The sequence below is a fragment of the Pseudophryne corroboree genome, chromosome 5 (genome assembly GCF_028390025.1).
Source record: "Pseudophryne corroboree isolate aPseCor3 chromosome 5, aPseCor3.hap2, whole genome shotgun sequence".
NCBI lineage: Eukaryota > Metazoa > Chordata > Amphibia > Anura > Myobatrachidae > Pseudophryne > Pseudophryne corroboree.
The window spans coordinates 78,154,047-78,180,410 of record NC_086448.1 but is presented as its reverse complement, the minus strand read 5'-3'; the positions used below and the strand labels follow the sequence as shown (position 1 = coordinate 78,180,410).

The 26,364-nt window shown below is 46.1% G+C and overlaps 1 protein-coding gene across 1 annotated transcript; it reads left to right on the top strand.

Annotated features, from left to right (window-relative positions):
* The first annotated feature begins 1,326 nt into the window (after positions 1–1,326).
* On the top strand, positions 1,327–17,645 carry TFPI2 (tissue factor pathway inhibitor 2). Its single transcript, XM_063921393.1, has 5 exons — positions 1,327–1,644; positions 2,887–3,066; positions 6,709–6,888; positions 12,428–12,601; positions 13,616–17,645. Exons 1-5 carry the CDS (start codon positions 1,551–1,553, stop codon positions 13,669–13,671), a joined length of 684 nt encoding a protein of 227 aa, XP_063777463.1. The 5' UTR covers positions 1,327–1,550; the 3' UTR covers positions 13,672–17,645.
* Positions 17,646–26,364: the final 8,719 nt, after the last annotated feature.

Genomic DNA, 26,364 nt, shown 5'->3' with positions numbered 1-26,364 from the left:
CCCACTATCTGGAAAGTTTTGGGGGGAGGGTGCTGCTGCCATGGCCCATGGCTAGACCTTACACCTCTGGTGCTGCCCATGTGGGGCCACTAGTACAAATTTTTCCAGGGCCGCTTTTTGTTCCCAATCCGCCCCTGGATAGGAGCCTTCCAACTGCCCCTCCCCCCCACTCCTGTGGGACACTGCGGCCCACAAGTCGGACAGCGGGACAATCCCCCCAAAAAACGGGACTGTCCTGTGAAAATCGGGACAGTGGGGAGGTATGCATTTGTCATGACAGAGCAAGGGCACGCTGACATTTGTCATTACGGAGCAAGGGCACGCTGACATTTGTCATTACGGAGCAAGGGCAAGCTGACATTTGTCATTACGGAGCAAGGGCAAGCTGACATTTGTCATTACGGAGCAAGGGCAAGCTGACATTTGATGGACAATTTGCTAAAAGGCAGTTTTACCAACTGCCTATATTATATGGGTTTTCAGCAGTTTTGCAGCTGGATTTAAGGCAATTAAAAAAGAAAGGCAATACATGCTATATATAGATTTAAAAACACGCTGCTACAAATCCCAATGCAAAACTGTCTAAAAACCATAAAAAATCAGCTGCTTGTAAAACCACTTTTTAGTAAATATAGCCCATGGGTGTTACAGAACAACGGCACACTGACATTTCGGAATTAAGCAAAATGGCAACGATATTTGGAGCAAAACCAAGGCTTTCTGATATCCACAGCCGGATTAACAGCAGGGCAACCAAAGTGATCGCCTAGGTACCCCCACACACTATGCGGCCCCCATTTACAGCTGCATGACCAATATGGAGCACTGTGGCATATATGAACTGGGGTTTCTGTGTAGCAAAATGTAACCTGGAGGCACTACAGTGCATTGTGGTACTGGAAGCATTTACACACTATACTTACTAATGTACTTTGGTATTACTGGTAATATTCCTCAGACAGCTGTGTGGAAATGATAATGGATAAATGAGTGGTCCTCCCCAGTTACTTAACACACTTTTACTTTCAGTACTGTCACTGCCCTGACAGGGAAAGCACCACTTGGCTTTAGTCACTTCTATATCCTGAAGAGTAACCCCTCCAGAAAATGTCATTATTAGCACAGTGCTGTCATATGAAGTCTTATTATCCCCATAGAGTAACATCAGCCTCTGTCTAACCCATGAGAAATTGTAACATGAGGGAGGAGTGCTTGTTGCTTCAACCCAGTGTAATAACTTCTACCAAACTCTTGCACAACTCTCCTCCCTATATGGATGACGCTGGCTGGATATTATCAGGTTGGATAACATTAATAATAGATGATGAGGTCTAACCATAAGGCGTGAGTCACAAAAGCCACTCCTTCTGCAGAGGGGGACACCCTCTGTCTACAGTGCTAGGGGGCATAAACTCTTTCCCCTGTATATAAGTAAGTGCTTCTGCAACTTTCTTCTGTGCATTGAGCCCACACACAGCTCCACCTTGTACAAGCAGTTTCCTGGGTGTTGCTCAGACCTACAGTCCAAAGTCCACTTCCATCCCACAGCCATGCCAGCCTCTGCTGTCCGGTGCCTGCTAGCTGCCAGCCTGCTGGTACAAATTGCTATGGGAGCTTCACAGCACGAAGACCATGCAGGAAGAAGTAAGATATACAGTGTAGCCAGTCCATGCGACTTCCATGCGTTTCTGTCTTGTATTGCCTCTATATGACCGGGCAGAAGGAAGTGTTTAATATGATTTGGAGATACACTTTGCATTACTTTTGTTTGCCTGTTTCGTTGTTTTTATGTTTATCTACTTTTTTATTTTAAAGTGCATAAACTTTGGAAGTTAATACACTTGAAGGAATCGCACGCAAAGTACTGTAAAAGTCCTTGCAAGTGCCCAGTGGCTGACACAGTATATAGTGGATTTTGTTTCTTTGTTTGAGTGCAGGATTTTTTTTTAACCCTTAAAGCACAAAGTTGCAGCATCTGTTCAGTGGAGAGCTGGGTGACTATGGAAATGCTAGAACACACATTCCTATCTAGGAATGCTCCACAATACTCAGGGGGAGAGGGGGGTGGGAGAATGGGGTAAAGACATAGAAACACAAAAGATTTGCTGCATTTTCTGTGAAATGATTTGATCCATTGTTATACGTCCTGAGGGTTGATTGTTTTTAAAAGCATCTAAATTAAGATAGGTTCAAATGTTTTGGCAGAATTTGCATGTTTTGTGATGCATGTGTACGCCGAACTGCAAAAACCCAGTGTGTGCAGTCCCTGCGCAGCCCAGGACTTACTCCTACAGTGCGATCAGAACAGTCTGACCGGGGCCGGAGCTGGCGTCACACACCCTCCCTGAAAACGCTGGGGCACGCCTGCGTTTTCCCTGACACTCCCAATAAACGCTCAGTTACCACCCACAAACGGCTTCCTTCTGTCAATCACCTTGGGAACGCCCGTGCGGTCGGATTTTCCGCACCATCCTGTTTTGACTGGCGATGCATGTTGTTGTTGTCCGACGCGCGTGTGTATTGCGGTGCGTACGTAGTTAGGACCTAGTCGCCCACAGTGCGAAAACACACAGCAGCGATCACGTCTGAATCACCCCCACAGATAGGAGCTAATTGGCGGGTACTTTATCTTTCTCCACTTTATCTCTCTTCAAGGCTTAGTACATATCCCCCTAAAAATCTGCTACCTTTAAAAAAAATAAAAGACAATTAAACACCTTCTGCAGCTCCTATGATTATGTTGCAGGCTTTCTTTGGTTTTGCATGACAGGGTTGCAGGACCCAAGTCTGTGTTGTGGCTGCTTGCTTTGTGTATGAGAATGTGCAATGGCTGAGTGTGTTCTGTCTGTAACCTATGACCTATATGAAATCCTGGTTGCATTGCAGGTAACATGACGGTCTGCCTCCAGCCCAAGGTTGAAGGTCCCTGCCGAGGACAGCTGCCTCATTATTATTACGATAGGTACACGCAGACATGCCTGGAGTTCCTATATGGAGGCTGCGGTGGTAATGGAAACAATTTCGAGAGTCTGGAAGACTGTGAAAAAACATGCTGGAAAATCAAAAGTAAGTTTCTTTTATGAACATGTATTGATGTTGTTATTGCAGTGGTACACTGGCAGCAGTGGGCAGCTTTTGACGGTATAATTATATCCTACAGGGAGCACTGGTAGGCTTTGTATTCATCTTATTGATGGACTACATGCGCAGAAGTTTATACTGTCTTGCGGCTCCAGGGGTGGGAGCCACACCAACTGCCAGTGAGTACTGGGCGGCGATGTTTGGCAGCGGTTGAGGTGGCAGTTGGTGTATCTCCCCTGTTTGGATTTTGGATTGCGCTGCAGCAAAGTGGATGGAGATAAAGTAACAGCCAATCAGCTCCTAACTGTCATTTTTCAAACCCATCCTGTGACATGGCAGTCAGGAGCCGATTGGCTGGGAGGTTATTTCTGTCAACTTTATCTCCATCCAAGGCTTAGTAAATAGACTGTATCCTTTGACTGCTTACTTTATTAATGAATTGTGGTATTTGTGCAAAACCCTCTTCTGAGGTGCTATGTACCTCAATTTTGCAAGGGCACCTCAATTTCTTCGAAACCACATACATTTACAGAACAAGGCAGGAGTTGGGCAGAGTGAGGATACTACTTGCAAAGTACTGAGTAGGTGACACATATGCCTAATTGTATGGAGCAGGTCAAAATGTGATGTCAATTTGATTATCAAGCTTAGTGACACAACATAAAGGGTTGAAGTGGGCTCAATTTTAGGGGCGATGCTCGCTGGGCTGAGGGGCGCACAGTTACTGCACTTCCACTCTGCTAATAGACTGATGCAGCTCTGAACTGGCTGGATCGGGTATTGGTGGTTATTCTGAGTTGATCGCTCGCTAGCAGTTTTTAGCAGCCATGCAAATGCTATGCCGCCTCCCACTGGGAGTGTATTTTAGCTTAGCAGAAGTGAGAACGAAAGGATCGCAGAGCAGCTGCAAAGTTGTTTTGTGCAGTTTTAGAGTAGCTCAAAACCTACTCAGCGTTTGCGAACACTTCAGACTGTTCAGTTCCTGTTTTGACGTCACAAACACGCCCTGCGTTCGCCCAGCCACGCCTGCATTTTTTCTGTCACGCCTGCGTTTTTACGAACATTCCCTGATAATGGTCAGTTGACACCCAGAAATGCCCACTTCATGTCAATCACTCTGCGGCCAGCAGTGCGATTGAAAAGCTTCGCTAGACCCTGGGTGATACTACATTGTTCATTGTATTAGTACGTCGCACGTGCGCATTGCACCGCATACGCATGCGCAGAAGCACCGCTTTTTTGCCTCATCGCTGCACAGCGAACTAATGCAGCTAGCGATCAACTCGGAATGACCACCATCATTCTAAGCTTATATCAGGAGGTATCTTTTGTTTTCCAGTTGTGCATTTCTCCCTATGTAAAGGCAGCTGAGCCACAGACAAACAAAATATCCCAGGAAAACTCAATGTCTCCGAATTCTCACAATGAATTTAAATCATCAATGAGGCTGAACGTAGCAATATTTGGGAAGACCAGGAGACGTTGTAGAATGTGTCTCTTAAGATGTTTCTGTCTGTAACGTACTTCCAGTTTGCAGAAATGTCAACCGAGGACAGAGAATAGATGGCACCATGAAACGTGCAGGGTGAACATCTAGTAGTGCCGGTTCTTGGCGCTGTGCATCTAGTGAACTTCATATTTGAGCTTCATAGACAGATTACAAACAAAAACTGAGCAGCAGTGTCACATTGCTCTTTTATTGTTTGCAAAATATTTGCTGGTGTCAGTAAGTGACAGCGGCAGGCAGCTTCTAGGCTTGGATGCGAAAACACTGCAGATGGCCAGTGAGTAATGGTTCAGCAAAAAATCAGTCTGTTCCTCTTTTTAAAGTGGTTTTACCCCCTAATGTTTCTTTAATTTACTGACTAGTACTTGCCTTTCTGCAACGTTTGCGTTATATATGTTGATCTGTGCTTTTTATCATTGTCTTTATATCATTGCTCTACCACATTACTGTTGAGCATGACATCTGTTGTGTACCTTGTACAGTTGTTTCCATAAAGTAGCTTTGTGTTATAAGCCTTTCTGCTGTAAAGGCCTTGCAGAATAATCACATAAGGAAACAAGAAATGTAGAACAATGTATTTGTAAGTATCGGAGGGATTCTTTAAAATTTGGATTAATATACCCCCCCACCCCCCCCCCCCCCCCCCCGCACGGCATGTTTTTGCTATAATATTATTGCCCAGATATTGGAGATGTTTCCATCTACAATGCTTATTATATCATCCAGCACCAGTTCTAGGTAACCACCTGTGGGCCTAATTCAGACCTCTCTCTCTGCACATGTTATATCTGCCCCCCCCCCCCCCCCCCCCCGCAGTGTACATGGTTTTGCCCGTCTGCTAACAAAGTTGCTGCTATGATCAGGTCTGATTTCCTGTGTTACTGTTAAATGTTCTACATCTCGGGGGTCATTCCGAGTTGATCGTAGCTGTGCTAAATGTAGCACAGCTACGATCAGGCAGTCACAAAGAGCAGGGGGACGCCCAGCACAGAGCTAGTCAGCCCCGCATGTCAGTGCCGCCCCTCCCCCCGCAGAAATGCAAAAGCATCGCACAGAGGCAATGCTTTTGCATCTCAGGAGTTACTCCCAGCCAGCGGTGCTCCTGCGGCTGGCTGGGAGAACCTCTTCGCTGCCTCGGGTCGCAGCGGCTGGGTGTCACGTCACGCAGCCGCCGCGACCCGCCCCCCCCCTTCCTCAACGGTCCGGCCACGCCTGCGTTGGCCGGACTGCACTCCCTAAAAGGCGGCTTAACGCCGCCGTCCAACCCCCTCCCGCCCAGCAACATCCGGCGCATGCACAGTTCCGACTCGATCTCTGCGATAAACTGCAGCGAGCGATCGGGTCGGAATGACTCCCCTCATGTGCATTACTGTTCTGTTCTTTCCCAGGTAACTTACAGTTTACAGACAGGGATCTCTTCTGTGAATAGCACGGAGATACTTGAGTTGCAATTCACCAGCTTGATACTTGAATTCCCTTGTGTTACACACATACAGAGATACATTTTGCAAGATGCCATTACTGTAGAATATATTCAATTTTAGGAGGGTTCCTTTTAATAATGGGTGGACAATTGGCTCTTAGGTAAATGGGCAGTGTGGTGGCACAGTGGTTTGCATCACCTCACCACACTGTCATAAGTAACATTTTCCGTCATGCACAAATCTGTGTGGAGTTTGTATGCATTCCTCAATGTTGCGTGGATTTCCTCCCAGACTCTCTAGTGTGTGTGCTTGTCTGTAGTTTTTAGACTGTAGTTCTAATGGGGCCGAGACTGAATGAGATATATTCTGTTTACAGCACGGTGTAAATTACTGGTGCTTTATAAAGGAATTATAATAAAAATAAACTGTATTCCCTGTAGGTGCAAAGAACATCTGGGCCCTTAGTTGCTGTTCCACATTGCGCTACAGCAGTGTTACCCAAGCTCAAGGGGAGAGTTATCAAATCTTGAATCAGCTTTCTAGCTGTCGTGTATTTGTCACAGCCTGATTGGTTGCTGCAGTCATCTTCTCCACTGTATTGCTCTCCAAGATTCGATAAATCTCCCCCTCCCCAGGTTTTAAGGCTATCCATGCTTGAGCATAGGTGACTTACCTACTTCTCTTCCGAAATTTCAGAAGTGCCTAAAGTGTGCAGAATGGAGGAAGAGACAGGGCCTTGCCGGAGCTACCTGAAGCGCTACGCTTATAACTTGGCCAGCATGAAGTGTGAACAGTTCATATATGGCGGCTGCTACGGCAACGACAACAATTTCAGAGACGAAGCATCTTGTCTGGAGAAATGTGCGCCCAAGCGAAGTAAGTGACGTCATTCGTGTTCTGCACACTGGATATAATGTCTCATCATAATGTAAAGTGATGACGATAATTCAATTATTGAATGCTAAACAGTAAAATAAGACATTACAATGTAATAGAGGACTAAAACAACAGAATAATAAATAAATAAATAAATAAAAATAAAGGTATAGTACTGTAGACTGAACTTTTTTTAAACGAGTTACTATAAAACTTGACTTTTTTAAACATGTCAAATTTACTACTAAAATATGTGTACTGCAACTAATTGGTGGGAGTGGGCTCTCTCCTGTAACATATTTGGCGTCACTTATCACTGTAGTGACACATCTCCCATCACCCCTGTAGTGAAACATCTACCCCTCACCCCTATTGTAACACATCACCCCTCACCTCTGTAGTAACACATCCCCTGTCACCTCTGTAGTAACACATCCCTCATCACCTCTGTAGCAAAACCCCACCTCACCTCTGTAGTAACTGATCCACTGTCACCTCTATAGTAGCACATCCCCCCTCACCTCTATAGTAACACATCCCCCCCACACCTCTGTAGTAACACATTCCCTCTCACCTCTATAGTAGCACATCCCCCCTCACCTCTACAGTAGCACATCCCCCCTCACCTCTATAGTAACACATCCCCCCTCACCTCTATAGTAGCACATCCCCCCTCAGCTCTACAGTAGCACATCCCCCCTCACCTCTACAGTAGCACATCCCCCCTCACCTCTACAGTAGCACATCCCCCCTCACCTCTACAGTAGCACATCCCCCCTCACCTCTACAGTAACACATCCCCTCTCACCTCTGTAGTAACACATCCCCCCTCACCTCTATAGTAACACATCCCCCCTCACCTCTACAGTAGCACATCCCCCCTCACCTCTACAGTAGCACATCCCCCCTCACCTCTATAGTAACACATCCCCTCTCACCTCTGTAGTAACACATCCCCCCTCACATCTGTAGTAACACATCCACCCCACACCTCTGTAGTAACACATCCCCTCTCACCTCTATAGTAACACATTCTCCCCACACCTGTGTAGTAACACAGTCCCTCACACCTCTGTAGTAACACATCTACCCCTCACCCCTGTAGAAACACAACCCTTTCACCTCTGTAGTAACACATCTACCCCTCACCCCTGTAGTAACACAGCCCCTCTCACCTCTGTAGTGACACAACTACCCCTCACCTCTAGTGACACATCCCCCCTCACCTCTGTAGTAACACATCCCCCCTCACCTCTATAGTAGCACATCCCCCCTCACCTCTATAGTAGCACATCCCCCCTCACCTCTATAGTAGCACATCCCCCCTCACCTCTATAGTAACACATCCCCCCTCACCTCTATAGTAGCACATCCCCCCTCACCTCTACAGTAGCACATCCCCCCTCACCTCTATAGTAACACATCCCCCCTCACCTCTATAGTAACACATTCTCCCCACACCTGTGTAGTAACACAGTCCCTCACACCTCTGTAGTAACACATCTACCCCTCACCCCTGTAGTAACACAACCCTTTCACCTCTGTAGTAACACATCTACCCCTCACCCCTGTAGTAACACAGCCCCTCTCACCTCTGTAGTGACACAACTACCCCTCACCTCTACAGTGACACATCCCCCCTCACCTCTGTAGTAACACATCCCCCCTCACCTCTATAGTAGCACATCCCCCTCACCTCTATAGTAGCACATCCCCCCTCACCTCTATAGTAGCACATCCCCCCTCACCTCTACAGTAGCACATCCCCCCTCACCTCTATAGTAGCACATCCCCCCTCACCTCTACAGTAGCACATCCCCCCTCACCTCTATAGTAACACATCCCCCCTCACCTCTATAGTAACACATTCTCCCCACACCTGTGTAGTAACACAGTCCCTCACACCTCTGTAGTAACACATCTACCCCTCACCCCCGTAGTAACACAACCCTTTCACCCCTGTAGTGACACATCTACCCCTCACCCCTGTAGAAACACAGCCCCTCTCACCTCTGTAGTGACACAACTACCCCTCACCTCTACAGTGACACATCCCCCCTCACCTCTGTAGTAACACATCCCCCCTCACCTCTATAGTAGCACATCCCCCCTCACCTCTATAGTAACACATCCCCTCTCACCTTTGTAGTAACACATCCCCCCTCACATCTGTAGTAACACATCCCCCCTCACATCTGTAGTAACACATCCACCCCACACCTCTGTAGTAACACATCCCCTCTCACCTCTATAGTAACACATTCTCCCCACACCTGTGTAGTAACACAGTCCCTCTCACCTCTATAGTAACACATTCTCCCCACACCTCTGTAGTAACACAACCCTTTCACCTCTGTAGTGACACATCTACCCCTCACCCCTGTAGAAACACAGCCCCTCTCACCTCTGTAGTGACACAACTACCCCTCACCTCTACAGTGACACATCCCCCCTCACCTCTGTAGTAACACATCCCCCCTCACCTCTGTAGTAACACATCCCCCCTCACCTCTGTAGTAACACATCACCCCTCACCTCTGTAGTAACACATCACCCCTCACCTCTGTAGTAACACTTCCCCTGTCACCTCTGTAGTAACACATCCCCTGTCACCTCTGTAGTAACACATCCCCCATCACCTCTGTAGCAAAACCCCACCTCACCTCTGTAGTAACAGATCCACTGTCACCTCTATAGTAGCACACCCTCCCTCACCTCTATAGTAACACATCCACCCCACACCTCTGTAGTGACACATTCCCTCTCACCTCTATAGTAACACATCCTCCCCACACCTGTGTAGTAACACAGCCCCTCTCACCCCTGTAGTAACACATCTACCCCTCACCCCTGTAGTAACACAACCCTTTCACCTCTGTAGTGACACATCTACCCCTCACCCCTGTAGTAACACAGCCCCTCTCACCTCTGTAGTGACACAACTACCCCTCACCTCTGTAGTGACACATCCCTCCTCACCTCTACAGTAACACATACCCCCTCACATCTATATTTACACATACCCCCTTACTTCTGTAGTAACACATCCACCCGACCTCTGTAGTAACACATCCCCCCTCACCCCTGTAGTAACACATCCCCCCCTCACCCCTGAAGTAACACAGCCCCCCTCACCTCTGTATTAACACATCCCCTTGCACCTCTGTTGTAACACATCCCCTCGCACCTCTGTTGTAACACATACCCCATCACCTCTGTGGTAACACATCCCCTCTCACCTCGGTAGTAAACACAGCCCCCCTCACCTCTGTAGTAACACATTCCCTCTCACCTCTGTAGTAAAACAGCCCCTCTCACATCTGTAGTGACACATCTACCCCTCACCCCTGTAGTAACACAGCCCCCTTTACCTTGTAGTGAAACATCTACCCCTCACCTCTATAGTTACACATAACCCCTTACCCCTGTAGTAACACATCCACCCCTCATCCCTGTAGTACCACATCCCCCCTCACCTCAGTAGTACCAAATCCACCCTCACCTTTGTGGTGTGTCGCATACACCCCAGCGACTCTGTAGTGACACATTCCCCAACATCACTGTGCTAGTGACACATTCTACCCTTTTTTATAAATGTTTCCCTGTGTGGCGCTGCATACACTTTCTGTCACCTTTATAAATGCAATATAATCCCCCAGCATCCCTAGTCTCCTGGTATTGGTCCTGCTTCCTGCGTGATGCTTTTTGCTCATCAGTGTACTTAACAGTCTAGTAACAAGTAAAAAAGCCATGTATTAATCAGAATAAATGCAATATTCACTTTAATATGTAACAAAGTTTCCAAATTGTTTATGTAATTTCTACGTTTAAAAAGTGAATTCATTATGTATTCTGTAAAATGTAACTTTAACCGCAGTACAACTCATACCCCTATATAATAATTTCCTAGCGTATCTAAAAACTAGTTAAGGAAGGAATATTCTTTATTGATTTAGTGCATTCCCAGGACTCTAAAGTACATCAAGTCTAGGAAGAAATAAGGTAAACAATGTAGAATAGGGAGTAAGTGTGAAATGTTATAGATTTTGATATGTGTGTGCTTGGTGGTGGATCAATTTGATTAAGCACTTCTAAACCTGGTGGTGGCGCTATTTCTATCACTGACTCTATAGGACTCTTTTCATAAGATTGTGGTCATAGCAATTATACAGATGCATTAATGAAGAGAAGGTATTTGTCACAAAAATACATGACCACAATTTTATTTTCTACCAGCTTCCTCCCTTTTAGTTCCCTTACAAAGCTCTATGGGGGTCATTCCGACCCGATCGCTCGCTACAGTTTCTCGGTTGGAACTGAGGCAGAGGCGGTCGCTGGGCAGGAGGGGGCTGGATGGCGGCGTTGAGCCGCCGTTTAGGGGGCGCGGTCCGGCCGACGCAGGCGTGGCCGGACCGTTGGGGGGGCGGGCCGCGGCAACTGCGTGACGTCACACGCAGCCGCTGCGGGCCGGGGAGCAACGAGTAGCTCCCAGACAGCACGCTAAATCTGTGCTGGTCGGGAGTTACTGTGCTCTTGAAGTGCAAAGGCATCGCCGCTGTGCGATGCCTTTGCACTTCTGCGGGGGGGGTGGCACTGACATGCGGGGCGGACTAGCCCTGTGCTGGGCGTCCCCCCGCATGTCAGTGTGAATGATCGACTCGGAATGACCCCCTATGTGTATAGTGACGATTGCAATATCGTATATACAAGTGTACTAATATAGATCCAGTGACTAAAGCTGGGTACCCACTACACAATGTGTGTACACAGCAACATCGCAGCGGCCGGGACCCAGCGGGGGAACAGGCATCAGAAAGTGCATACACACTTGTCGATGCCGGCAGCGAGGGCAGCGACGGCCCTCTCTAGATATGTCGTCCGTCGACAAAGGATGTTGCGGACGACACGCGGGAACTTGCATCGTCAGCGACATAGTGGGTACACACTAGACGATATGCCTGATATGTCGGTCCAATACGCCGGATCGGACGACATATTGTCTAGTGTGTACCTAGCTTAACTTATATATCATAACCCCTATCATAACCCCTCTTTGTCTTCTGTGGTTACAAAACCCAAATCCGTAACAACTGTACCATAGTAGAAAGGGGTGCGCAGCTAAGAGGCGCGTGCCTATCAAAGCGCCTTGTGTGTATTTCAGGTTTTCACCACTGGGCGGACATGAGCACCTCTGGAATTTGGACAGTTATCTAGACACAGCCCAGTCACTAGCACTTTTCAAATATTTGATCTATTTTTACATCAATTCAAGACACCTGAATAAGGCAAAATGTTTGTCTTTTGAACCTTGCACCATTGTTTTGCTCATTTGTTAACAGGCTGCTGTTGTAGAAACATTTGTCCTGCACACTTCAAATTAAAAAGAAAAAGTGAAACGCGTCAAAAACAAGATAGTGCTAGATATTTGAAAGAACAAAGCCAACAAATATTTTTTTATGCTAGTGGTCCCTGTAAAATTTTTAGAACTTTACTGCATTGACGCTGTAAGTAAAGCGGCTGTTTGGTTTTGTGTTTGTAGATGCTCCCAGTTTCTGCTATAGCCCAATGGATGGGGGATCATGCTCTGCTTCTGTTACTCGCTATTATTTCAACGTTGAAAGCAAAGCCTGTGAAGAGTTTACATACACTGGTTGTGGGGGAAACTCTAACAACTTTGTCAGACGTGAAGACTGTATTAGTACGTGCAAGAAAGGTGTGTGGGGATATTTATCCGATATAATTTAGTGCTAAAAGAAAAGAAAATTATTTGGAAGGAAAAAATGTAAAAATAAACTTGGTTTCATAGCAACTGTCCTAGCAGCATATAAAGAGAGGCCCCGCCTTCAAATTTACTGACTATGGCTATTTAGTTGACTACTTTTTTGTATTTATGGCATTTGTCATGATACTTCCCTTCTTTATAAAAAACATCTTGTTCTGAAGAGGTTTTTTTTTTAATTGCTCTCCACATATATTTGAAGGAACATAATTAAAAAAAAATTAATGTGTTTGCAAAAACAAATTTTTTTGTTTGCAAAAACAATTTGTAGTTTTAAAGGTCAATGGATGACTTTATAAATTGCCTCTGCCTTTAACAAGTAATATATAAATCATCGCTGCTGAACATTAATTAATAAAAAAAAATACATAGAAACCCAAAGGAAAAAAAAAAAACACTCAGATGAACTTTTCATTTTATTCAGTGGAACCAAGTTTTTTTTTCTTCCCTTTTTTCTGTTTTCGTAAGAATAATAAACTGCTTTGTAAACTGAACTTATTTTAATATCAGAACTTTTTTTAATGCATAAATTGCTAGAACTCTGTATTTATTTAATTTATTTAGCTATTAATAGGTTTGTTTATTTATGTATATGTACTGTATTATCATTAGGGAGAAAATAATTAAAAATAAATATAAAAAATATAATAATAAAAATCTCTTAAAACAAATACTTTTTTAATCTATTAGAAAAACAAATATACAAACAGAGCACTCTATAGGTTACATGCCAAAATAAAATAATGCAAGACATCTGGCAGGTTCATATTTATTAAAAGGACATTAGGCGATTCATCCAATTAAATGTGTTCAAATTAATTTTAAAACATTGTATATTTATTATCGTGAATTATACATGTAGAAAAATAAACTAAACATGTAATGTACAAACAACTTTTATAATTGAATATATGTTCCCTAATGTAACTAATTATTGTTGATTTTTAGGAAATAAAAAGCCAAGGATTAGGAATCGTATTCGCAAGCTGAAGACACAATCTTGAGTGGAGAATGGGGAAGATAACAATTTTATATGTCCACATTTAGGCACTTTTTGTCTTTCTACGGACAACTGAGACACATCCTGCAGAGAAGATCATTACTAATTTTACAATATAATGGGAATATTGTATTGCCAATCCCATGAAATATCACATTTTCTTCCTGAATAATAACCTACATATAAATTTTTTACAATAAGTTTACAATTGTCTGGTTAGGATGGATGCTGAAGACATTTCGATTGTAACTAAGTGGAAAGTGCAGCTACGCCATATTAATAATACAGTGTTTAATGTGAATGAAAATATGCAGTGACCATGAATTTTGGACAGTTACATGGATGATAAAATCAATGGCACGTCGGGATCCCGACTGCCGACATATTCCGGTAGCAGAGCCAGTTCCACAACTCTGGCTGTGCCCCAAGGGGGGAGTGTAGTATATTAGCAAAGGACTAAATATAATATTCATGTGGATGTTGACAGTAAAATGCTGATAAATTGTAATAGATGTGATCTCTCAGTCCTTGCAGCTATATGTAAGCAAATCCAGCCTTGCATGCTTCAATCTAAATGAAATTAATGATCTGTAATGGACACAAGTATTAGTGTAAAGAAAAATCAGTAGGTAGCATCTAGTAACATTGCATTTTAGTGCAAAATTTGCATTGAACCATAGTAACCATTTAACATTTGCTTTTTATATGCCCAGAACATTCTCGTCCCCTATAGCCGTGGTCACTGCCTCCGTGTGGTAGACCCCCCCCCCCCCCCGAATGGGTCACGGTCAAGCCCGCTTTTGGCCGTAATCTATTTTGGAAGTTTGCCATGTTGGGCGGTGTGACATCGAGTGTTGGGTTCTTTTGGTCCGAATGCATGTTTGGCGCATAAATTCAGTGCTACTAAATGACCTTTAACGTCAACACTCTACATTTAGTAGTAAATGTAATACATATGCATGCATAGGTAAGAGTCGTAGACACGTTGAGCTTTGTTGCGCTGATTAAAACCATAGCAATTAAAGATTCATGATCCCTTTGTAAGATTGTATTTATGCGTAGATATCATTATGCAACACTTTGCTGATAGAATTATAATTTTAAAAGCATGTAGTTGTATTATAAGGATGGATGCTGCCTTAAATGTGTGAAGAATTATACTGCACATTGTCGCTTTGTGGAGTACTGTATTATATTTGTCTTATGTGCGCCAGTGAAAGTCCATAACTTATCATTACTATTTTCCTAGCATTAAGAATTCTCAGACTGTTAACAGTTTCCCAATAACTTTTGCATTGTATGAGACTACATGGAATGGATGTGGACTGAGTATTTGTACACATTATGCACCCCATTTAACAACAGATCTTATTACCCGACGGGGACTGGCCAATCCCTGCAAGGCTTTGCTAAAGCTTAAATGGCTGTGCTGGGTCCCCATTGCTGACGGTTCCGGTATGAATGGTCGACCATGTTATGGTAGACAGTCATTAGGTCGACCACTATTGGCTGACATGGACAAATGGTCGACACATGAAAATGGTCGACACGTGAAAGGTCGACACATGGAAAGGCCGACATGAGTTTTTGAAACTTTTTTTGGTGTCGGTTTCTTCGTAAAGTGACGGGGAACACCAATTACTGCACCGCGTCCCCTCGCATGGCTCGCTTCGCCCGCCATGCTTCGGGCAAGGTGCCTCGCTGCGCTCGGCACAGATTACCGTTCCCAATCGTAGTCCACGTGGATCGTAAAGTATGGAAAAGTTCCCCAAAATAATAAAAAAAAAAAACCTCATATTGACCTTTCCATGTGTCGACCTTTTCATGTGTCGACCATGCGTCCATGTCGACCATGTCAATGTCGACCAATAGTGGTCGCCCTAATGAATGTCGACCATAACATGGTCGACCATCCAAACGGATACCATTGCCGACACGGGGACAATATCACTCTTGTCATCTGTAGATGGTGTCAGCGGTACAGTGACAAACAGTGGTGATCTTAGTTTACCGCTGTTTGTTGAATATGGGAAAAAAAACAACCATTAACCATTTAGCGAGTGCTAAAGAGGTTATGTCTTGTTCTTAAATGGTGCCCTAAGTGCTTTTTAAAGCCATATCCTTAGTTCGTTTTTTTTTTTTTTTGGCATGTTAATGAAGAGGAAGACATGGGTGCTCACAGAGATCATTGATATTTGTGGAGAGAAGCCTGGGCAGTGTCTATGACCAGAGGAACACAGATGGCCATAATTTAATTTTCCATTGTCCGTTGTCCACTTTGGCAAGAAGGACGCTTTACATTATGGAAAGTGCAACGAGCAGCTGCATCCTAAATCCACAGAAAAACATGTCTTTTCCACTGTACTGTGGTTCCACTGATAGAAAAGATGCTGTATGTAGTTTATTCCAAAAGAACGCAAAAGATTGTGAGTTGCTTCCACATTTACTGTGAGTGACTAGTAGTACGCCATTAGGGTAAAACCATTTAATTACATTTGTTGTTTTAACTGGAATCACTTTGAGCTGTCAGCTTGAATGATGGGACATAGATATGCCCTATATACAATGCTTGTCAACACAGTATGTCAGAAACATTTCTAATATATACTGAAAACTGTGTGAGCGAGACACTGCAGCATGCTGCATCTGTGGGTGATCCAGTATATTTTTTTATTGCAGTGAACATCATTGCAGCATTAGTTATAGGAATCAATGGGGCAGATGTATTAAGCCTAGAGACGGCGTAAGGAAGTGATAAACCAGTGATAAGTGCAAGGTGATAAATTCACCAGCCAATCGGCTCCTAACTGTTAATTTACATATTGTAGCTGATTGGCTGGTGCGTTTATCACCTTGCACTTATCACTGGTTTATCACTTCCTTATGCCTTCTCCAGGTTAATCTGCCCCAATATTTTTACAGTAAAGTTATCTTTTAACCTTTTAGTGAACACAGGGGCAGATGTATTAAGCCTGGAGAAGTGATAAAGTAGTGATAAGTGCAAGGTGTTAACGCACCAGCCAATCAACTCATAACTGTCAATTTACATATTGGAGCTGATTGGCTGGTGCATTATCACTTCTCCAGACTTAATACATCTGTCCCACACCACCTAGCTGCACACCAGGCAGATTGTTATTCTTGCCTGCAATGGGATCAGTATGAGATCCTGGCTGTCGGGATCCTGACAGCTGGGATAATACCGGTGGCGAGTGCACAGGGTTCTATCCCCCTAGGGTGGTGCTGTGGTATTGCAGCTTGTGTTGGGATTCCCGCATCGGTTAATTCACCGTCAGGATCCCATCCGGCGTTCAATTGACTGCCTCCCCATGCAACAGTTGGGCTCCATCTCTGTTTAACCAAAATTGCTATTAGTCTCCATCCTACAGTACACTCTGGGGGAGATGTATCAAAGTTTGGAAAGAGATAAAGCGAAGAGCAATAAAGTACTATCCAATCATCTTCAAACTGCCATTTCACAGGATGTGTTTGTAAAATGACAGGAGTTGATTGGATGGCACTTTATCTCTCTCCAAGCTTTGATACATCTCCCCCTCAATGTAACATAGCAGTAGACTGGCCCCCAGACTTGAGTACGAGCCATAAGATACTTTATCACTTTAAAGGCATTTCCTATGAATTCCTCTTTGTACATAACGCTATTTAGGAAACACATATATAAAGTTTTGGATGATGCAATATTCAAGTTTCTTTCTCATTTCTTTATCACAATGTAATATAAGGGCTTCCAGGCTGATGGTTTGTGGCTGTCTTTGTTGGTGTGTATGTACTATAAGTATGTGTAAATATATGTATAAAAACAGGAAAGGGCTGAAGATATGTAATTCGAGAATGAAGATATTAAGTTGTTGATTCACTTTTTTCTTATGATATTTCATTGGACTGTTTTTCTTTTTTTTTAATTGAGAAATAAAGAGTTTTTCTGTTTATAATAAAACAAACAAACAAAAAATAAAACGTGGTTTCAATTCATGGATTTTAGTTATCAGAGTTCCAGCTTGATGGAGATACAGATAGAGACTAATACCCCTTTCACATCTCCAATGCCGGATCCCACCTGGGAATTAGAAACGGGTCCTTCCCGGGTGGGATCCGGCATTGGAGACTCTCCTGCCTCTTTCGGCGGTCTTCCAGAACCTGCATATTGCCGGGTCGGTTGCCATAGTGGTGGGGGGCGGAGCCGGCAAGGGGGGGCGAAGGTGGAGACGGCGCTGGGAGATCAGCTCATCTCTGCACCGCCTCTCCCTATCTTGTAAACGGGTCCCGGGTCGTCTCGACCCGGGAATCCGTTTACAGAGCCACTGTATTCAACTCGGGTCGATACCAGGTTATTTGTGCGGTGTGAAAGGTGTATACTACATCGACATGCCACAGAGCACTGTAAACTTACTCCTCTACTTAATGTACTACAAGTTTTCTTAGGTTGCGCTCAAGGGCCCTCATTCAGATGTGGTTGAAGTTGCCATCGTTGCCGCTTACATAGGGCCTAATTCAGACCTGGTTGCTGCAGCGTACGCTGGCTGAAGGCCAGTGCAGTGTATGTGCACGCGCAGAAGCCGCACAGCCTGTTGGTGGCATTGTGGGGGGCGTGGTCAGGACAAGGGAGGCGTGTCCGAACCATTGCTGGGGCGGGTCGCGGCGGCTGCGTAACGTCACACGCAGCCACTGCCGCCCAAAACATGGCGGTAGCCATTTGCCTTTGCCGCTGTGCAATGCTTTTGCATGTCTGCGGTGGAGAGGGCAAGACCCAGCATGCAGGCGAACTTGCACTGTGCTGGGCGTCCCCCCACATGTCAACGATTTTGAATGGTAGACGTGCGCACTAATATGGTTTTACAGCAGGGGGCGTCTTACCTCCTGCTGCATTACCGATCTGAGCTGCATCCTAGGATGCGGTATAGAATCATATCCGACAACATGACCCATGGGGGGGCGCTCAAGCCAGCCGCCACATTTGCTACACAGAGGCCAGGAAATCTCTGTCTTCTGATCTTGGCCTTGTCTCTCCCCCCTGCAATGCCGGCGACAGGCCCCTTCCCCAAACAGCAACAGAATTTCAAACACTGACATTTTGATGCTGTCCTGCGTCCGCCATCGCAGACCCATACTGCACATGTGCAGTTCGGGTTTAGTGCAGGAGCAAAGTACCGAACATTGGTTAATGATGAATGGCAGTGCCGTAACTAGGCATTTTAGCGCTGTGTGCAAGAAACGGTATTGGCACCCCCCACCTTATGTAAAATATGGGCAGTACGCGCAGTGGTCGCGCGCAAAAAATTAGGGGTGTGGCTTCATGGGGAAAGGGTGTGGCCACAAAATAATACCAATTCATACTACGGTGCACAGTAGTCTCCATTATTCAAATTACACCGCACAGTAGCGCCACTACACCAGGTAGAGCCCCTTTTACACATTACAGCAGACAGCGTCCCCTTTTTACACATTACAGCAGACAGCGTCCCCTTTTTACAAATTATGGCAGACAGTCCCCCTTTTTACACATTACGGAAGGCAGCGTCCCCTTTTTACACATTACGGAAGACAGCGCCCCCCTTTTTACACATTACGGCAGACGGCGTCCCCTTTTTACACATTACGGAAGACGGCGTCCCCGTTTTACACATTACGGCAGACAGCGTCCCCTTTTTACAAATTATGGCAGACAGTCCCCCTTTTTATACATTACGGAAGACAGCGTCCCCTTTTTACACATTACGGAAAACAGCGCCCCCTTTTTACACATTACGGCAGACAGCGTCCCTTTTTTACACATTACGAAACAGCGTCCCCCTTTTTACACATTACGGAAGACAGCGTTCCCTTTTTACACATTACGGAAGACAGCGCCCCCCTTTTTACACATTACGGCAGACAGCGTTCCTTTTTTACACATTACGGCAGACAGCGTCCCCCTTTTTACACATTACGGAAGACAGCGTCCCCTTTTTACACATTACGGAAGATGGCGTCCCCCTTTTTACACATTACGGCAGACGGCGTCCCCTTTTTACACATTACGGCAGACGGCGTCCCCTTTTTACACATTACGGCAGACAATGTCCCCTTTTTTACACATTACGGCAGTCAGCGTCTCCTTTTTACACATTACGACAGACAGTCCCCCTTTTTACACATTACGGCAGACAGCGTCGACAGAGAGAGAGACAGACAGACACTTACCATCTCTCCCCGCTGTCCTCTGTGACACTGGCTGGTGCTGCTGTGTTGTGCTGCGGCGGGCTGCGGCTGGGCAATGGAGCTGAGCGGCGCCTGCGGCTGGGGCACGTTGGCGGGTCCTCCCCGCTCTGAAGCTCCGTACAGTGGAGCTGAGGCGGCTTGCGGCTGGGGCATGTTGGTGGGTCCTCCCGTAGTACGGAGTATGGGAGCGGGGAGGACCTGCCAACATGCCCCAGCCGCAAGCCGCCTCAGCTCCACTGTACGGAGTCCGTACAGTGGAGCTGAGGCGGCTTGCTGTGCTGGGGCGGGCTGCGGCTGGGCTATGGAGCTGTACGGAGCTCTGATGCTCCGTACAGTGTTAAACAGGGCAGTGACTGTGCGCTCCCCAGGGCTCTGCGCTGTGTGCGAGGCCCCTCTCGCACACACCTAGTTACGGCCCTGATGGAGGATGAATCGTTAATGGAGAATGATGATGAGGGTTAATGAAGGATGATGATGAAAAGTAATTAGTTTTGAATGTAATGATGAAATGAGATTAATAGTTGAGGAAAAGGGGTTAATGATCGCTGGCTACGTAAAAAAGAAAAAGTGGAAACATTCTGTGTATACGGTGCTGGGCACGCCTGTGGTGTCTGGCTATTTAATTATATTTAATGGCTGTTTTCAGGATATGTGGAATTCCTGTAATTGCCCCAGCAAATATGTATGCTTCAAGGCGCTTACACAAGTATAAGCTGACAGCTACCTGGAATCCTTGTATTCATGGAGTTCCAAATCCATATAGAAAATAATGACTTAATTGCTGGTGCACAGTGACGCCTCCCGGTAATGAGGTATTATAAGGTTGGTTACAGCAAAGTGGAAAGAGATGGAAGCTTGACTAGAGAGTTATGGAAAACAGTGAATACATTAGACGGCCCTCCAAATTAATAAGTTTTGATTTGATTGTATGAATCAAAGACCTCAGTAATATGAGGCCGTAATGCTAACCACTACACCATCTGTGCTGTCCCACTATATAACTGTTAATAAATATTAATACATGTACATTTACTTTGTCACCGTTTCAACAATTGAGGTAACTGTAAATACACTGGTGAGGTTCTGATTAGTTCTCGCTGTGGATAACAGGCAGTGGTGGATAGATGCAATAGCATTAGTAATATTTTACTGAATTTTCACTGGAAAGGGGGAGATGTATCAAACCTTCAAGAGCGACAAAGTGGCTTCTAGCCTAGAATTAGTTAACAAGGTCTATGAAATGACAGAAACTAATGGGTTGCTCTTAGCAACTGCTCCACTTTATCTCTCTTGAAGGTTTGATACATCTCTCCAGTAGTGAGTTGTAAATTAGACCCCACAATCTGAGACAATGATCTCAGCATCCGTGTAGTGGTAAGATACCTAGAAGGGACAGCGGTTTTTAGTGCCCATACCTTTAGAGCACAGGTTCTCAAACTCGGTCCTCAGGACCCCACACAGTGCATGTTTTGCAGGTCTCCTCACAGAATCACAAGTGAAATAATTAGCTCCACCTGTGGACCTTTTAAAATGTGTCTGTGAGTAATTAATACACCTGTGCACTTGCTGGGTTACCTGCAAAACATGCACTGTGTGGGGTCCTGAGGACCGAGTTTGAGAACCCCTGCTTTAGAGGGAAATATGCGTTGTAGACAATGGCCATAATATAAGTGGGTCTTCCGAGTCCAGTATCTGGGGGGGAAGAGAGTAATAATGTGTTCCAGAAAATAAAATGTCAACACCTAGAATTAAAATTTCTAACTTTTCATGAACAAAATATTTGCTACTGGACGTGATTATGGAGGGATAGAACATCTCAGTATGTCATTCAGATAAATGATAACATAATGGCTAAGCAATAGCCTATGAACATCATTCAAAACATGCCAGAATGTAACACTGACATTGCAGAGACCAAAAGGCATCACACAGACTAAAATAACCGGGGGTAAGGTGTATCAAACCTTGGAGAGATGAAGTGAAAGTCAAACAGCTCCTAACTGCAATATTACAGGTTGTGTTTGAAAAATGACAGTCAGGAGCTGATGGGTTACTTCTTTATCTCTCCACTTTATCTCTTTCCAAGGCTTGATACATCTCACCCCCATCTACTGTAGTATAAAATGTGTTCTTCTCCTCTCCCCCCTTTCTAACTCACAACAGGTCATAGCTTCCTTGGAGGCAAAAGTTTGGGACATTCTGGTGTTTCTCTGACGTCCTAAGTGGATGCTGGGACTCCGTAAGGACCATGGGGAATAGCGGCTCCGCAGGAGACTGGGCACAACTAAAGAAAGCTTTAGGACTACCTGGTGTGCACTGGCTCCTCCCACTATGACCCTCCTCCAGACCTCAGTTAGAATCTTGTGCCCGGCTGAGCTGGATGCACACTAGGGGCTCTCCTGAGCTCCTAGAAAAGAAAGTATACTTTTAGGTATTTTATTTTCAGTGAGATCTGCTGGCAACAGACTCACTGCTACGACGAACCTACCTGCTTGCAGCTAGCTTGGGCTTCTTAGGCTACTGGACACCATTAGCTCCAGAGGGATCGAACACAGGCCCAGCCTCGGTCGTCCGGTCCCGGAGCCGCGCCGCCGTCCCACTTACAGAGCCAGAAGCAAGAAGATGGTCCTGGAAATTGGCGGCAGAAGACTTCGGTCTTCAACAAGGTAGCGCACAGCACTGCAGCTGTGCGCCATTGCTCCTCATGCACACCTCACACTCCGGTCACTGATGGGTGCAGGGCGCTGGGGGGGGGGGGGGGGGGGCGCCCTGAGCAGCAATATTAAACACCTTGCTGGCATAAAACTCACATAATATAGTCTTAGAGGCTATATATGTGAAAAATACCCCTGCCAGATATCCATAAAAAAGCGGGAGAAGTCCGCCGAAAAAGGGGCGGAGCTATCTCCCTCAGCACACTGGCGCCATTTTTCCCCTCACAGCTCCGCTGGAAGGATCGCTCCCAGGCTCTCCCCTGCAGTTTCAAGACTACAAAGGGTAAAAAAGAGAGGGGGGGGGCACTACATTTAGGCGCAGTAGTATACATATAAGCAGCTATAAGGGAAAATCACTCAGTTATAGTGTTAATCCCTGTGTTATATAGCGCTCTGGTGTGTGCTGGCATACTCTCTCTCTGTCTCCCCAAAGGGCTTTGTGGGGTCCTGTCCTCAGTCAGAGCATTCCATGTGTGTGTGCGGTGTGTCGGTACGGCTGTGTCGACATGTTTGATGAGGAGGCTTATGTGGAGGCGGAGCAGATGCCGATAAATGTGATGTCACCCCCTGCGGGGCTGACACCTGAGTGGATGGACTTGTGGAAGGAATTACGTGAAAGTGTCAACTCCTTACATAAAAGGTTTGACGACATAGCAGATGTGGGACAGCCGGCTTCTCAGCTCGTGCCTGCCCAACTGTCTCAAAAGCCATCAGGGGCTCTAAAACGCCCGCTACCTCAGATGGCAGACACAGATGTCGACACGGATACTGAATCCAGTGTCGACGACGATGAGACTAATGTAACTTCCAATAGGGCCACACGTTGCATGATTGAGGCAATGAAAAATGTGTTGCACATTTCTGATGTTACCCCAGGTACCACAAAAAAGGGTATTATGTTTGGGGGGAAAAAACTACCAGTGGTTTTTCCCCCATCTGATGAATTAAATGAGGTGTGTGAAGAAGCGTGGGCTTCCCCCGATAAGAAACTGGTAATTTCTAAAAAGTTACTAATGGCGTACCCTTTCCCGCCAGAGGATAGGTCACATTGGGAAACATCCCCTAGGGTGGATGAAGCGCTCACACGCCTGTCAAAGAAGGTGGCACTACCGTCTCCGGATACGGCCGCCCTGAAGGAGCCTGCTGATAGGAAGCAGGAGGCTATCCTGAAGTCTGTATATACACACTCAGGTATTATTTTAAGACCGGCAATTGCTTCAGCATGGATGTGCAGTGCTGCAGCTGCGTGGTCAGATTCCCTGTCGGAAAATATTGATACCCTTGACAGGGACACTATATTGCTAACCATAGAGCATATTAAAGACGCAGTCTTATACATGAGAGATGCACAGAGGGATATTTGCCGGCTGGCATCTAAAATAAGTGCTATGTCCATTTCTGCCAGGAGAGGGTTATGGACTCGGCAGTGGACAGGGGATGCAGATTCTAAAAGGCATATGGAAGTTTTGCCTTATAAAGGTGAGGAGTTGTTTGGGGATGGTCTCTCGGACCTCGTTTCCACAGCGACAGCTGGGAAGTCAGCTTTTCTACCCCATGTTCCCTCACCGCCAAAGAAAGCACCGTATTATCAGGTACAGTCTTTTCGGCCCCAAAAAGGCAAGCGGGTTAAAGGCGCGTCCTTTCTGCCCAGAGGCAGAGGTAGAAAGAAAAAGCTGCAGCATACAGCCAGTTCCCAGGAACAAAAGTCCTCCCCCGTTTCCTCTAAGTCCACCGCATGACGCTGGGGCTCCACAGGCGGAGCCAGGTACGGTGGGGGCCCGTCTCAAGAACTTCAGCAATCAGTGGGCTCGCTCACGGGTAGATTCCTGGATTCTTCAAGTGGTATCTCAGGGGTACAAGCTGGAATTCGAGACGTCTCCCCCTCGCCGTTTCCTCAAATCTGCCTTGCCAACAACTCCCTCAGACAGGGAGGCTGTGCTAGAGGCAATTCACAAGCTGTATTCCCAGCAGGTGATAGTCAAGGTGCCCCTCCTTCAACAAGGACGGGGTTACTATTCCACAATGTTTGTGGTACCGAAACCGGACGGTTCGGTGAGACCCATTTTAAATTTGAAATCCTTGAACACTTTTATAAAAAAATTCAAGTTCAAGATGGAATCGCTCAGGGCGGTTATTTCAAGCCTGGACGAGGGGGATTACATGGTATCATGGTCTGTCCACGGCACCGAGGGTATTTCCCAAGGTAATGGCCGAAATGATGATACTCCTTCGAAAAAAGGGAGTTTTAGTTATCCCGTACTTGGACGATCTCCTGATAAAGGCGAGGTCCAGGGAGCAGTTGTTGGTCGGGGTAGCACTATCTCGGGAGGTGCTACAACAGCACGGTTGGATTCTAAATATTCCAAAGTCACAGCTGGTCCCTACGACACGTCTACTGTTCCTGGGGATGGTTCTGGACACAGAACAGAAAAAAGTGTTTCTCCCGGAGGAGAAAGCCAAGGAGCTGTCCTCTCTAGTCAGAGGCCTCCTGAAACCAAAACAGGTGTCGGTGCATCACTGCACGCGAGTCCTGGGAAAAATAGTAGCAATCCCATTCAGCAGGTTCCATGCAAGGACCTTTCAGTGGGACCTGTTGGACAAGTGGTCCGGATCGCATCTTCAGATGCATCGGCTGATAACCCTGTCTCCAAGGACCAGGGTGTCTCTGCTGTGGTGGCTGCAGAGTGCTCATCTTCAAGAGGGCCGCAGATTCGGCATACAGGACTGGGTCCTGGTGACCACGGATGCCAGCCTTCGAGGCTGGGGGGCAGTCACACAGGGAAGAAACTTCCAGGGACTATGGTCAAGTCAGGAGACTTCCCTACACATAAATATTCTGGAACTGAGGGCCATTTACAATGCCCTAAGTCAGGCAAGACCCCTGCTTCAAAACCAGCCGGTACTGATTCAGTCAGACAACATCACGGCAGTCGCCCATGTAAACCGACAGGGCGGCACAAGAAGCAGGATGGCGATGGCAGAAGCCACAAGGATTCTCCGATGGGCGGAAAATCACGTGTTAGCACTGTCAGCAGTGTTCATTCCGGGAGTGGACAACTGGGAAGCAGACTTCCTCAGCAGGCACGACCTCCACCCGGGAGAGTGGGGACTTCATCCAGAAGTCTTCCAGCTGATTGTGAACCGTTGGGAACGGCCACAGGTGGACATGATGGCGTCCCGCCTAAACAAAAAGCTAGAAAGATATTGCGCCAGGTCGAGAGACCCTCAGGCAATAGCTGTGGATGCTCTAGTGACACCGTGGGTGTACCAGTCGGTTTATGTGTTCCCTCCTCTTCCTCTCATGCCCAAGGTACTGAGGATAATAAGAAAAAGAGGAGTAAGAACTATACTCATTGTTCCGGATTGGCCAAGAAGAGCTTGGTACCCGGAACTTCAAGAACTGATCTCAGAGGACCCATGGCCTCTGCCGCTCAGACAGGACCTGCTGCAGCAGGGGCCCTGTCTGTTCCAAGACTTACCGCGGCTGCGTTTGATGGCATGGCGGTTGAACGCCGGATCCTGAAGGAAAAGGGCATTCCGGAGGAAGTCATCCCTACGCTGATTAAAGCTAGGAAAGAAGTGACCGCAAACCATTATCACCGCATATGGCGAAAATATGTTGCGTGGTGTGAGGCCAGAAAGGCCCCAACGGAGGAATTTCAGCTGGGCCGTTTTCTGCACTTCCTACAGTCAGGGGTGACTATGGGCCTAAAATTTGGTTCCATTAAGGTCCAGATTTCGGCTCTGTCGATTTTCTTCCAGAA

Excerpts from the sequence above, each read along its gene's own strand:
- TFPI2 (XM_063921393.1), top strand. The coding sequence starts at position 1,551 with ATGCCAGCCTCTGCTGTCCGGTGCCTGCTAGCTGCCAGCCTGCTGGTA. Across the intron at positions 1,645-2,886 it reads CGAAGACCATGCAGGAAGAA|GTAACATGACGGTCTGCCTC; the intron begins GTAAGATATACA and ends GTTGCATTGCAG. Across the intron at positions 6,889-12,427 it reads GAAATGTGCGCCCAAGCGAA|ATGCTCCCAGTTTCTGCTAT; the intron begins GTAAGTGACGTC and ends TTGTGTTTGTAG.